The 15188-nt window shown below is 37.0% G+C and overlaps 1 protein-coding gene across 2 annotated transcripts in view; it reads left to right on the forward strand.

Annotated features, from left to right (window-relative positions):
• CTNNA3 (catenin alpha 3) overlaps positions 1-15188 on the forward strand; it is a 1595169-nt gene that overhangs the window by 49213 nt on the left and 1530768 nt on the right. For both annotated transcript variants that reach the window (XM_027130128.1, XM_027130127.1), the window contains exon 3: positions 13338-13530. In XM_027130128.1, coding sequence (XP_026985929.1) covers positions 13338-13530 — 193 coding nt within the window. The remainder of the gene's footprint in view (positions 1-13337; positions 13531-15188) is intronic.

Genomic DNA, 15188 nt, shown 5'->3' on the forward strand with positions numbered 1-15188 from the left:
ATTTGTTAATATGGTGTATCACATTGATTGATTTGCATATATTGAAGAATCCTTGCATCTCTGGGATAAATCCCACTTGATCATGGTGTATGATCCTTTTAATGTGTTGTTGGATTCTGTTTGCTAGTATTTTGTTGAGGATTTTTGCACCTGTATTCATCAGTGATATTGGTCTGTAATTTTCTTTTATTGTACTATCTTTGTCTGGTTTTGGTATCAGGGTGATGGTGGCCTCATAGAATGAGTTTGGGGTTTTCCTTCCTCTGCAATTTTTTGGAAGAGTTTGGAGAAGGTATTAAGCGAGTTCTCACAATTTATTTCAGATTTTGTTCCAGTGCAATTACTGGGGGTGGGGTGGGGAAATGACCTTCATTTTGGAGATGGCTGGTAAAGGCCAAGTACATTAATGCCACTGCATAACCCTTATTTGTACTATAACTATGGAACATTAGAGCTGGACTTAAGACTTGTTAATCACAAAGGCTGCTGACATATTTCTTAGGAACAGAGCAAGTATCATTATGGGGAAACTACTTTTTATATTCTAAATGAAATCAATAGGTATTTTGCTTTATTCAAGTACCTTGATACAGCAGTCAATAGAGAGTGTTCTCGGTAAATTCACATTAAAGAGTATGCTGTTCACAATATAGGTGTATTTTTCTGGCATGTTTAAAAACTATTTAATCTATAAACATTTATTGAATCCACCTAGAAAATTAGAAGGGTGAAAATTACCTGAAGGGTGAAGATAACCTTGATTAGAAGAAATTTAACTCTTTTGAAAAGTGTGATTATGCTAATTTTAGAGGGCTTTTAATGTGATGCCTGGATTCAAACTTTTCATGATCTGCAAGTAAATGAGTCAGGGGAAGAGAAATTAGTGCTTATTGTATGCCAGATAGTTCTCAGTTACATGAAAGTGTAAGTGCTAATTTTATCTTCAAGGAAGTTTGGTATACTACTTCACCAATATCTCAGAAGAAAAGTTTCTAGATCTTAGTAATACTCAAGTAAAATGAAATTAAAAATGTAAATAATTTATAGAATATTTACTATTTTCAGGAACTATCTCATAAAGGAGACTTTTTGTACATCAAAATTATTTGCATACACTCTTGATTTTCATTATAATGGGTTTCTCCTTATAAAAAAACAGCACATTTCAAAGTTATTAAATTAAAATAACTAACCTTTTTGGATTTGATGCATAACCTTCTTGTATCTGTCACTTTGATCATGTATTACCTATTAATACAAGTAAAAAATTCCATTAAATTATATTAAAGGTTTTTTTCCTAGAATAGCATCATACTAAATATCTCATCATATTCCTTTTTTTCAGAGAGTGTTTAATTTGAAATAGTTACATGGTTTAAGCATGTCATATAGTCTTTGATTATAGTGGAAAACATTCCAAAAGAATTCAATGATCTTTAAGTTCATAATGCCACCAGATAATATTATCAGTTTAGTAACCCCATTAAAAATTTTTCACCTTTCATCATTATTTATCTTCATGTTATATTCCTTTGCTTTCAAGGTTTCACAGAAATTACTTACCATCTCTGTATATAACTCAAAGTCAAAACTATGTTTTAATTTTTGGAGTAATTAGTCATAGATACTGTTATGTCACTCTGACTTCTAAATTCATTTATTCATAAATCTTTATTCTGCTCTTTTTTATAGTTACCAGAGTCTTCCCCACCAAACTTGATTTATCTTTAATCTATTTTTTTTTCTCTTGGGGACAGGTAAATCACTAGGTCATTTTGCAGGGATGTTCAGCCTGGGATATATTTCAATCATTCACTTTCATTTTCTGTGTGTGATAACTTACACAGTTTCATCCCTCTGTAATAAATTCCTCCAATGGATCAGAAATAATTTTTTTCTCAGCAATTACATTTTTATGATTGCAACTGTAGGCATCTGTACTTTATCACTTTCAAGATCCAAGTTTGGCAATGCACTGCAGAAAGTCTATTTATGCAGAATTGCAATGAAAAGAATTTACATCTCTATGTTGTATACTCTCTGAAGGAGATATAAACTGCTTAAATCATGCTACAGTCATTACATAATGGAACTGTCTATAATCTTATTTGCCACAAAATATAATTTGCTATGTGTCAGATTCATGTCGAATGTGAGCTAGAAGAATTAATTTAAAATACTTTAAGATAAGAACAATAACAAGCTCCTTATAATGTTATCTCCTATGAGATAGATGATCTTTTTTGGGGCAAAGATTCAAATATATTTTCTGATGTAAATATATCCCATGTTTTCAAGTGGTGAATATAGAGTTAGATCAATAGTAATAAACATTATTCCTCTGGCTCCCACCTCTAACTCTTATAGGACCTCTTAGCCTTTTCAAGGTTTCCACTTCGATAGTGTTTCACATCTATTTCTTGGAGTCCCTTAGGAATGGTTTTTATGTACTCTATAATACTCATTGGGTCAAGTTGAAGAGTATCTGCTCAACTTTTTATCAGTCAGCATAAGCTAGGCTATGCTGTGATAAGACAACTCCCAAATCTCTGAGGCTTAACAAAAGTTCGTTTCCTGCTCAAGCTACATTTTTTTCCCTCATTTCTTAAGGGATGCCTCCCCTTTATTTTATTTTATTTTTTAGCATCTTTATTGGAGTATAATTTCTTTACAATGGTGTGTTAGTTTCTGCTGTATAACAAATTAAATCAGCTATATGTATACATATATCCCCAAATCCCCTCCCTCTTGCATCTCCCTCCCACCTTCCCTATCCCACCCCTCTGCGTGGTCACAAAGCACCGAGCTGATCTTCCTGTGCGATGTGGCTGCTTCTGACTAGCTATCTATTTTACATTTGGTAGTGTATATATGTCAATGCTACTTTCTCAGTTCGTCCCAGCTTACCCTTCCCCGTCCCTGTATCCTCAAGTCCATTCTCTACGTCTGCATCTTTATTCCTGTCCTGCCCCTAGGTTTGTCAAAACCATTATTTTTGTTGTTTTTTAGATTCCATATATATGTGTTAGGATACAGTATTTGTTTTTTTCTTTCTGACTTACTTCACTCTGTATGACAGACTCTAGGTCCATCCACCTCACTACAAATAATTCAGTTTCATTTCTTTTTATGGCTAATATTCCATTGTATATATGTGCCACATCTTCTTTATCCATTCATCTGTCGATGGACACTTAGGTTGCTTCCTGGCTATTGTAAATAGTGCTGCAATGAACATTGTGGTACTTGTCTCTTTTTGAATTATGGTTTTCTCAGGGTATATGCCCAATAGTGGGATTGTCAAGCTACATTTTTTTTTTTTTTTTTTTTGCGGTACGTGGGCCTCTCACTGCTGTGGCCTCTCCCGTTGTGGAGCACAGGCTCCGGACGCGCAGGCTCAGCGGCCATGGCTCATGGGCCCAGCCGCTCTGCGGCACATGGGATCTTCCCGGACCAGGGCACGAACCTGTGTCCCCTGCATCGGCAGGCGGACTCTCAACCACTGCGCCACCAGGGAAGCCCCAAGCTACATTTTTAATGTGAGTTGGCTGGGGGTCTCTGCTTTAATACAGGCACTCAGGGACCCAGGCTAATGTAGATTCCATCTCAATATTTATTTCCACTATGGTTACAACAGGGAAAGAGAACATTATGAATCTTGCAAGGGCTCCTAAAATGTCCACCTGGATATGACATATGTCAGTTCCACTCACATTGCTTTTGTCAGAGAAAGTTATGTGGTCAGTGGGGATGCTAGGTGTGTGATCTTGCCCTGTGCCCAGGAGAATGGGAATATTTGTGAACAGCCCTAAAAACTATTATCTTTCCATTGTCTCCTTTTTAAGGGTTCCTTGTTTGTTAACTTTGCATCTAATGACTAGTCACCTTTCCACCCTGATCACAGCTGACTTTATCAGGATGGGCAACTGTCTTATTGACAATTATAGGTTGACAAGAAGCCTGTGAGGCAATCTGTCATGAGAGCTCTGCCTCTGGGGGATGATGGTGAATTGATCCAATTGCCATCCTCTCTTGGGGGAATTGACTTTGGGGAGAGTTATGCAGTTACCTACCGTTAAACAATTATATCATGTGCAAAGCTGAAAGACACACAGAAAGAAATAGAGACATGGAGGAAAGTTCTATTGGAGCAGTTTTCAAGTTTAGATCCACAAACTCCTGCTGTTGAGGGGCAGTAAGATTACCTAGTTACCATGGTTTTAATTGGATCTTTCCAATTTCTAAACCACAAACTAGTCTCAGAATAATACTCTAGCCTCTGTGGGGCCTCACAGTTTCCAGTTCCCTTGAGCATGGGCCGTGGTAGGCCTGATGCCTGTCTTCCTTATGTCATCAGATTCCCTGGCCTCCAATCTCCTCGGTGGCTGAAAGTTCAAAAGAAGTTCTGTTAGTAGCAGCAAGCCAGGGTTCTTATAATTGCCCTCACTTACTTATGCTAGAATGGAGATTTTCCTTCAAAGCTTCTCTGCTGCTCTTCTCTTCATCTCCAATTTTTGGAGTCTCTGAGGTTTGACTCACCAGTGCCCCCAAAGCAGTCTATCCACCATGTTTTTCCATTTTGGCTGGTTGCATCTTATTGATGTGTGGGAGGTAACTGCCAATGATACCCATTTTAAGACTAGAAATGTACATGCCAAGGTCCCAATGCCTCTAAAGCTTCGAATCCTCAAGGTAGCAGAACTGGGCTCCTTCATAAGAGGGGAGAATACCTCTCTTCAAGGTAGCAGAACTGGGCTCCTTCATAAGAGGGGAGAATACCTCTCTTCCTAACTGTGCTTCACTCTGTCATCTGGTTCCCAATGAATCATGTACCTAGAATCACATAAAGTTGCTTATGAGAACAACCCCTTTCGGCTTTTCCCCTAATCTCCTTCCTCTCCTTGTCCAAGTGTCTGGATGGAAACTGTTAATCCTTAGTCCTCTCAGCGCCATGTCCTTCTTTTCTCCCTGACTCCTATGCAGAACCTCTCTGCCATACTGCACTCTCAGCATAATTTCTTTCTCCTCTCTTTTAGCCAAGGGAAAAAAAAAATAGATGCCTTGATGCCCAAAGGGTTCATTTCTACAGAGAGATCTGATTGACTTCCGGGTAGCAGGGAGAGGACCTGCTTTGGCTTCTTAACCTCCTAGAATATAATTTCCTTTGTTTCTTTCAGAAAATAATTCAGGTTTCATTTGTTTGTGGTTGATTTCTGTCATTTTTATAGGTCATTTTGAATGAGCATGATGCCATTTACTTATATTTCTTTGGTTTTATCTCCAAGCTTCTTTTTTTCATCCTTGCTGTTTTTTCTATCAATAGAATTTATGTCAGAATTAATCTTGAAGCTTCCAAGAAAATCTCAAAGACAAGTCTGCACACATATAGTGTTCTTGTAGATTATAATCAAATATTGGAGTTTTGACTATAATCTTAACAAGTAATCTTGAAAGTTAGTAAAGTAAATGTCTTTTAACTACTTATATGTCCAAGGCTTAATAAGTATAAAGATGTTATTTTTACAGTAGGATGAAGAAATAAACTTAATTCTGCCTCTCTAATGTTTTAAAGTTTAAGGTGATTCAGTATAGTTGATTCTAATAAAGTGAATTATTCAATTTCTGCATTCCTTTACTGCTAGAAAACTGCTCCCATGGGAAGGTTGTTAAGCTATAGTATTCCTTGAGAAACAAATAGTTGAGAAAAAGGAAGCCACTTCTTAAATTAAAATAAAGATAAGAAAATCTGGTAGCTATTTGATTAAAATAGCACAAGTCCATTGGGAGTGTGTATGGTGAACATACAAGGGATGCCCCCACCACCAGAACGTGATAGCTCTGAACTTAGCTATGGGCAGATGTCAGTCGCGGAACATGCTTCACCTCTTCTTAGCTTGCTTCCTAGGCCTTTTATTCTATCAGACTCTTTTTTTTTTTTTTACTTACTCCAATGTTGTTGCCCTGTTGTTCTGGGTTCTCTGATCACCTCTGATCCACTTCACTTCTGTGAATACTTTTTTTTGAACCTTTTCCTCCACAGATTCAGATTGATCCCACAGATATCCACTTCTAGGTTAGCTGTGGAATTAGATCTTTCATTTATTAACTGATTCTGCAGGCAGAATCAGGCTTGATTTGTGACCCAAGGTATGATCTACCCTGGAGAATGTTTCATGAGCACTTGAGAAGAAAGTGTATTCTGTTGTTTTTGGATGGAATATCCTATTAATATCAATTAAGTCCATCTTGTTTAATGTATCATTTAAAGCTGTGTTTCCTTAGTTATTTTCATTTTGGATGATCTGTCCATTGGTGAAAGTGGGGTGTTAAAGTCCCCTACTATGATTTTGTTACTGTCTATTTCCCCTTTTATGGCTGTTAGCATTTGCCTTATGTATTGAGGTGCTCCTATGTTGGGTTCATAGATATTTACAATTGTTATATCTTCTTCTTGGATTGACCCCTTGATCATTATGTACTGCCATTTTTTGTCTCTTGTAATAGTCTTTATTTTAAAGTCTATTTTTTCTGATACGAGAATTGCTACTCCAGCTTTCTTTTGATTTCCATTTGCATGGAATATCTTTTTCCATCCCCTCACTTTCAGTCTGTATGTGTCCCTAGGTCTGAAGTGGGTCTCTTGTAGACAGCGTATATATGGGTCTTGTTTTTGTATCCTTTCAGCCAGTCTATGTCTTTTGGTGGGAGCATTTAATCCATTTACATTTAAGGTAATTATCGATATGTATTTTCCAATACCATTTTCTTAATTGTTTTGGGATTGTTATTGTAGGTCTTTTCCTTCTCTTGTGTTTCTTGCCTAGAGAAGTTCCTTTAGCATTTGTTGTAAAGCTGGTTCGGTGGTGCTGAACTCTCTCAGCTTTTGTTTGTCTATAAGGGTTTTAATTTCTTCATCAAATCTGAATGAGATCCTTGCTGGGTAGAGTAATCTTGGTTGTAGGTTTTTCTCTTTCATCACTTTAAATATGTCCTGCCACTCCCTTCTGGCTTGCAGAGTTTCTGCTGAAAAATCAGCTGTTAACCTTATGGAGATTCCCTTGTGTGTTTTTTGTTGTTTTTCCTTTGCTGCTTTTAATATATTTTTTTAAATTTAATTTTTGATAGTTTGATTATTATGTGTCTTAGCGTGTTTCTCCTTGGATTTATCCTGTATGGGACTCTCTGTGCTTCCTGGACTTGATTGACTATATCCTTTCCCATATTAGGGAAGTTTTCAACTATAATCTCTTCAAATATTTTCTTAGTCCCCCTTTTTTTTTTTTCTATTCTTCTTCTGGGACCCCTGTAATTCGAATGTTGGTGCGTTTAATGTTGTTCCAGAGGCCTCTGAGACTGTCCTCAATTCTTTTCATTCTTTTCTCTTTATTCTTCTCTGCAGTAGTTATTTCCACTATTTTATCTTCCAGGTCACTTATCCATTCTTCTGCCACAGTTATTCTGCTATTGATTGTTTCTAGAGAATTTTTAGTTTTATTTATTGTGTTGTTCATCATTGTTTGTTTGCTGTTTAGTTCTTTTTGGTCCTTGTTAAACGTTTCTTGTATTTTCTCCATTTGATAACCTAGATTTTGTATCCTGTTTACTATTGTTACTCTGAATTTTTATTTAGGTAGACTGCCTATTTCCTCTTCAATTTTTTGGTCTGGTGGGTTTTTACCTTGCTCCTTCTTCTACTGTGTAATTCTATGTCTTCTCATTTTGTTTAACTTACTGTGTTTGGGGTCTCTTTTTTGCAGGCTGCATGTTTGTAGTTCCCGTTGTTTTTGGTGTCTGCCTGCAGTGGGTAAGGTTTGTTCAGTGGCTTGTGTATGCTTCCTGGTGGAGGGGACTCGTGCTTGTGTTCTGGTGGATGAAGCTGGATCTTGTCTTTCTTTCGGGCAGTGCTGCATCTGGTGTTGTGTTTTGGGGTGTCTGTGACCTTAGTATGATTTTAGGCAGCCTCTCTGCTAATGGGTGGGGTTCTGTTCCTCTTTTGCTAGTTGTTTTGCATAGGATGTCCAGCACTGTAGCTTGCTGGTCGTTGAATGGTGCTGGGTCTTAGCGTTGAGATTGAGATCTCTGGGAGAGCTTTCGCTGTTTGATATTACATGGGGCCAGGAGGTTTCTGCTGGACCAATGTCCTGAACTTGGCTTTCCCACCTCAGAGGCTCAGGCCTGACAGCAGGCTGGAGCACCAAGACCCTGTCAACCACATGGCTCAGAAGAAAAGGGAGAAAAGAAAGAAAGAAAGAAAAAAATAATAATATAAAATAAAGTTATTAAAATAAAAAAATATTAAAATTAAGAAATTAAAGAGTAATAAAAGAAAGAAAGAAGAGAGCAACCAAACCTATGAACAAATCCACCAATGATAACAAGCGCTAAAAACTATACTGAAAACAAAAAAAACAAAAAACGGACAGAACCCAGGACAAATGGTAAAAGCAAAGCTATACAGACAAAATCACAGAAAGAAGCATACCCATAGATACTCACAAAAAGAGAAAAAGGAAAAGGGCAACTAAATCAATAAACAAATCTACCAATGATAATAAGCTCTAAATACTAAACGTAGATAAAGATAAAACCAAAAACAAAGTAGATGCAGAAAGCAAACCCCAAGTCTACAGTTGCTCCCAAGGTCCACCGCCTCAATTTTGGGATGATTCCTTGTCTATTCAGGTATTCCAGACATGCAAGCTACATCAAGTTGATTGTGGAGATTTAATCTGCTGCTTCTGAGGCTGGTGGGAGAAATTTTCCTTTCTCTTCTTTGTTCACACAGCTCCTGGGGTTCAGCTTTGGATTTGGCCCAGCCTCTGCATGTAGGGTGCCTGAGGGCATCTGTTCCCTGCCTTTTGGGAAGTCTGAGGTCTTCTGCCAGCGTTCAGTAGGTGTTCCGTAGGAGTTGTTCCACATGTGGATGTATTTTTGGGGAGGAAGGTGATCTCCGCGTCTTATTCTTTCACCATCTTGAAGGTCCCCCAGCAACAAAGCTTTTAAAGAGACAATATAAAGAACCTGGAGAGGAGGATAAGAGAGAGGGAGTAGCCCAGATGACCTCTGGGTTTCTGCCTTAGGCTAGAGGTGTCAGTGCCTGAGGTAAGAAACAGATGAAAGAAAGGCAGGTTGGTGGAAGAAGGTTTCCACTTTGGGTATGCTGTGTGAAGTGTCTATTGCCTATTAAATTGAATATTAACTCTTTCCTTGACTTTCAGCACTTTTTGTATTTAAGCTACTACCTACTTCCTAGACTGATTTGTGAACCAATTTCCTGTTTTTACCCCGTAGTCTGCCAAACTTGACTGTCTGCTACTCTCAGACAAAAATAATTTCCATCTCTTCCCCTTTGTACATGGTCCCCTTCACCTGGCTCGCCTTCCCCTCTATCTGTCATGCCAGAAAACCATCTGTCTTTAATGGCTCTTTTTGGAAGCCCTGCTTAATCCTTGTGAATGTTTATCATCTCTTCAGCACTTCTTTTTACTTATAAGTTTAAGCAGTTATTCTGCCTTTTATATTGCAGCTAGTTGTGTACCCTTCATATCACCATACTGAAGCTTCTTTATCTTTATTTTCTAAATGGCTAGGATATTGTTTTGAACATAATATGTGCTCAATAAATGTTTATTGGCTTAAAAGGAAATAAAAGAAAATTGTATTTGGTTTTGGGGGAGTGCTGAATGTTAATCGAAGGATATGTATTTTCTGGATTCTTAACATTTCAGTCTTTCCCAGTACTTTTGTTAACACAGTGAAAGTTGCTTTTGTAGGAAATAAGGAACAGTTGAAATTATCAATGACTTGAAGAAGGGTCTTTTGGACAACTTAATTTTCGGTATGTTTGGAGCAACTAGGGAAGCACACTTGAATTAGGAAAGATTAGAAAGCCCTTTTATTTTTTGTTACTCTAAATTTCAATATATAAATATTACATACTCTTAAAATACATCTGGTTTTATGGAATTGTACATGTGCAGAATGAATAAAGTAGGGAATTTCTTCCTTTTATATTACTCAAAGCCTCTAATTTAGGACTACTTCAGTGGGGAGCTCATTCTGTATCTATGATGAAGCCTAATACAGATTTATAGACTGAAGAAAAGTGAATGAACCCAAGTTCTTTAAGAGATGCACACCTGAAGTCAAAGATTATCCATATTAGAGGGACCCCCTAAGGTCTGATAAAGAGGGAAAGGGATCAGTTGTGCACAGTGATAAAAGAAAGGCTAGCAAGATGTGGGCTTGGAGCCTATATTAGAATAATCTTTGCTGTAAATTCCAACTAAAATTTTTGTATTTGTAAAAATATAACCGATTTTGTATTGAAAAAAGAAATATGAATTACTTTACAAAATAACTTCAGGGCTAATTTTACTGTTTGCTGGTATTCCTTGAAGAGATGGGAGACTTTTTCAAATAACATAGGCACCCTCCAACCCTTGGTGAGAATCATCTACTTTCAGTAGTCACAATCACCTATGGGAGTCAGTTAGATCCCCATAGGTGATTTGGGGTAAAAAAAAGTTTTAGCTTTCTTTTTTTCCCCTCCAGGCTTACCAAGCCATATTTACTTTCTGAAATAAAATGAATCATTGAAAGCATCATGACTTTAGTTTAATCAATATTAAATAACTATTGTATGTTGGGGTATTTAAAAAGAAGACAGCTTAAACTTGAACAAGTTGCAATTGCATTTTTTTTTGATGGAAGCACAATGTTCTTATACAATGTTCTTTTCACATTTCTTACTTCTCTGGCATTTATTATAAGGAACGAAGCATTTCTGGAATGCTCATTTTAATTTCAAAGCTCAGGCTATTCTATGGAAAACATTTGGTGCTTGGAGGATCTAAAGAACAATAGAGGAATGTTCAGTGGGAAGCGTCATGAATTGTGGCACTTAAAATAAATTCTGAAGGAAGATTTTAGACAATGATACTTATTGTTCGTTTTAGACAAAGGTTTTAAACAAGGTGCTATAATTTGTCTTTATCTGGGCAAGTATCTTTTAACTCTTGATATATAAATTAGATTGATAATAGCGAGATATTCATCTTTTGGAATATGTGAAAACCCATGTAATAAATCAGACTTATTATCATCTTTACATAATGCATGATAAAGACACATGGCCCTACTTGACTGCTTGTAAAGCACATAGAATGTGCTTTGTTAATTGACTTCATCACATTTAGCACAGGGGACCCTAAGAGCAAGATATGGGTAGACCCAGAGAGAACATCTTTGACAAGGTTTCCATGGGGAATGGACTAGAAAACACACATTAAATGGCATCCAAATTTTGTGTCATGTTATGCATCTTAAAAAACACTTTATATTATTTAAACTTCATATAATCTTATAGGATAATATGGTTATTCTCATTTTCCAAGAAAGGAAATAAAGGCTTGCTACAAGGAACTCCAGTCTGGGTTGTGAATATGGGAATAAAGCAAATTAGAATAAAGAAGAGGGTCTTTTGGACAGGGGAAGGGAATAGCAGAGCAGACAAAAACAATTTTCATCCACATATTTCCCCCATAGCTTGTAAGTTCTTTCTCAGTTCCTGGCTAAGAACTGGGTCCAGATAACCAAATAAACAAATACTTAATGCTCCATTAATAATAAACAAGCAAAATCTCCAGGGACTGCAGAGCAGGAAGGATTATGTATAGTCTGTTGTCAAAGATGTGATGCATATTTGTTAAAAGCCTCGGCTATTTGATGACATGCACCAGCCTAGCTTTCAATAAGACTTTCAGGTCTTCTATTTTAAATACTGGATAAAAGGTTTTTTTCTTTCTTCCTCTGCAATGGGGATCTTCCAGGTTTGCTTATGAAAATGTAAACCAAATTTTTTTCTTGGAATTCAAGGTTTAATTAAGAAATGGATATTTTTCACAATGTAATTTTGTATAAGGTTTTGTTTCCAAATATAAGTGCTTAATTTCTATCTCCAAACAATGCTCTTATTATGAGATTATTCTTTTAATTTTTTAAATAAAAATTTATTTATTTTTGGCTGTGTTGGGTCTTCATTGCTGTGAGTGGGCTTTCTCTAGTCGTGGCAAGTGGGGGCTACTCTTTGTTGCGGTGCATGGGCTTCTCATTGCAGTGGCTTCTCTTGTTGTGGAGCACAGGCTTTACGCGCGTGGGCTTCAGTAATTGTGGCACGCAGACTCAGTAGTTTTGACCCGTGGGCTCTAGAGTTCAGGTTCAGTAGTTGTGGCACACAGGCTTAGGTGCTCCGTGGCATGTGGGATATTTCCAGACCAGGGCTTGAACCCATGTCCCCTGCGTTGGCAGGCGGATTCTTAATGACTGTACCACCAGGGAAGTCCCATGAGTTTATTCTTATTTTAAACAAATTTACAGAAGTAATACATGCTCATTATTAACATATTCAGGCAATTCAAAATATAGACATCAAAACGTCCCTCTGTTCAACTACCCCATTCATTAAGCCATTAATACAAGAAATATTTATTGAACAACTACTTTGTGATTGTTCGAGTGAGGGAGAACAAACCACATTTCCTGTTTTCATGGAGTTTACATTTTAGTATTAGAAGGATGCCATAAACATACATGAACAAATAAAAAATGTCAGGCTCTATAAATGTTCTGAAGAATTATAACGTGTAGTGAGGGGACAGAGTGGGAGAGGGTGGGGATTGGGGTGGTCAGGGAAGGCCTCTTGATAGGGTACTTTGAGGAGGACCTGATTGCTTGAGAGGCCAACTGATTTGGAGGGAGTGTGGGAGACAGGTAAAAGAGTTTACAAAGGGCCAGAATGTAGATCATAGTAACGATTTGGGTTTTGTCCTTCTGAAGTAACCACTGTTTTACACGTTTCAGAGTGGTTCTGCACCCCCCGCCCCAACATTAGTAATCTCTATTCTTAACCTACATATATTAATACTTATTGACTTAATTATAATTATTTTTGCCTCCCTCTTAATATAGATTGCTGGCTACAAAGTGATATAAATAATCATTTGCTATATGTATATCAAATAATATATATTGAGTATTGTGTATTTTGCATTGGTCCAATAGTAAAACTTGGTGAGATTCAATCTCTATCCCTCCTTCCTCCCTCCCCTCCTCACTCCCCCCGTCCCTCCCTTCCTTCCTGTCTTTAGTTAGGAACTCTGTGGTCGCTGGTAATACTGCTCTTGGTGCCTTGACCTGACTTTTGGGAATGTACCAGTAGTGTTGGGAATGAATCATGTTATTAAGAAATACTTCCTTTTGTTTTGGGCTATGATATCCTAGGGCTGTGTTCCTCTCACAATTTGTCTAATGAGAGACTTGTATTTTTCCAATTTTAGGTTACTACACTTGTAAATTGTCCCCAGAATCCTTCCAACAGGAAAAAAGGACGTTCTAAAAGAGCCAGAGTCCTTCTAGCTTCTGTGGAGGAAGCAACTTGGAATTTATTAGACAAGGGAGAGAAGATTGCTCAAGAAGCCACAGTTTTAAAGGAAGAACTTACTGGGGCACTTGAGGACGTTCGCAAAGAAAGTGAGTACTCTGGTCCTCTGCGCAGGAGCAGACCACTCCTGATGTTAGTTACCGAATTAGATTTGAGTGTTGTGTTCTAGTTGACTTGAGTTTAGTTAGTCTTTTGTAGAGCTCTGAGGAGCTAGCTGTTGGAAGCAGAGTGGCTCTTTAGGCAGCTCCAAAACTCAGACCCCCCTCCTGGTTCTTCCTTTAGTTGTTCAGTTCCCCTCATGCCATAGTTTATCCATAATAAACAAAGAGAAATGTACAATTTTTGTCATAAAATGAGAAGTGACTAATGAGGCTGAAGACATATTTTCCCATAAGTAAACAAATTATAAAGTTCCTTGTAAACAGTTGGAGATGGAAGTTTCAGAACTGGCCACCTCAGAGGTACATTTTTTATTTTTTCATTATTCTGGAGGTTTAGATTTCCTAAACATAAAAATTGTTTTGCATAAACTATGTATAACTCATGTTGCTGCTATGTTAGCATTACATAATAAGGGGAAATGTAATGGGGAGGGATAAATCAGGACTTGGGATGAACATACACACACTACTATGTATAAGATAGATAACCAACAAAGACCTACTATATAGCATAGGGAACTCTACTCAATATTCTGTGATAACCTATATAAGAAAAGAATCTAAAAAAGAATGAATATATGCATATGTATAACTGAATCACTTTGCTGTTCACCTGAAACTAACACAACATTGTAAATCAACTACACTCCAAAAAAAAAAAACCACACACACAAAAATATTACATAATAAAAGTGTATATTTCACTTTTTGATATCTTGAACAGTTTTATTATAATGAATGTCTCATTTGAAGGCTATTTTATAAAGAACTGCACAATATTCTTTAGTTAATGGAATGATTTTATATATCAGCTTGCTGCTAGGAACTATTTTGAGAGGATAAGGAAGCAAATTTTCCTGTTCAGCTTTGTAAAAGAGACTGCGGGGTGTTCAAAATTTTCCTCTCCCCATCCCAAACATAACTTTAAGAAAATCAGGAAATTTTTGCTAATTAACTAGTTAAAATGAATATACTAGCCACAATAAACTTTACGTCAAATACAGCAGAGTTTTTTGCTATAGTTATATATGATTTATATATTAAAGGGATTCTTTGGACAATATATAGAAAACAATAATGCCTAAGATATTTTGAAATAAATTCATCATTCCTCCCTGCTCCCTACCACCTCAGACCCACTCTTTCTCCTATCTTCTCTGCTTTGGTACCACCATCCACTTAGTTACCAAGTCAGTTAGACTCTTCATTTTTATTCTACCCTCTCTTCCAATTAGCCTCCAAGTTCAACAAATTCTATCTCCTTTTGTTTCTCAGATCTGTTCTCTCATCTCCATTCCTAATGTTGCCTTCTGAATTCTGGATTACTGCCTTAGCCTTGTCCTATACCAAAGCCAAACATGTTTTTTAAAAATGAAAATATACTCATTTTACTTCCCTGCTTAAAATCATTTTAGTAACCTTTGAAGGATTAGGGGACTGTCTTTCTGGATAAAGTTCAAACTTTTAAACCACAACATTCCATGATTTGGCTTCTACTATCCTCTCCCTTCTCATTTCCTGATTCTGTTCCCCTCTCAAACTTTCTTCCAAGTAAGGACTCATAGCATCTTGAATGGTACATGTTG

Source organism: Aethalodelphis obliquidens, unplaced genomic scaffold (genome assembly GCF_003676395.1).
Source record: "Aethalodelphis obliquidens isolate GAN/ISIS:26980383/991018 unplaced genomic scaffold, ASM367639v1 scaffold37, whole genome shotgun sequence".
Taxonomy (NCBI): domain Eukaryota; kingdom Metazoa; phylum Chordata; class Mammalia; order Artiodactyla; family Delphinidae; genus Aethalodelphis; species Aethalodelphis obliquidens.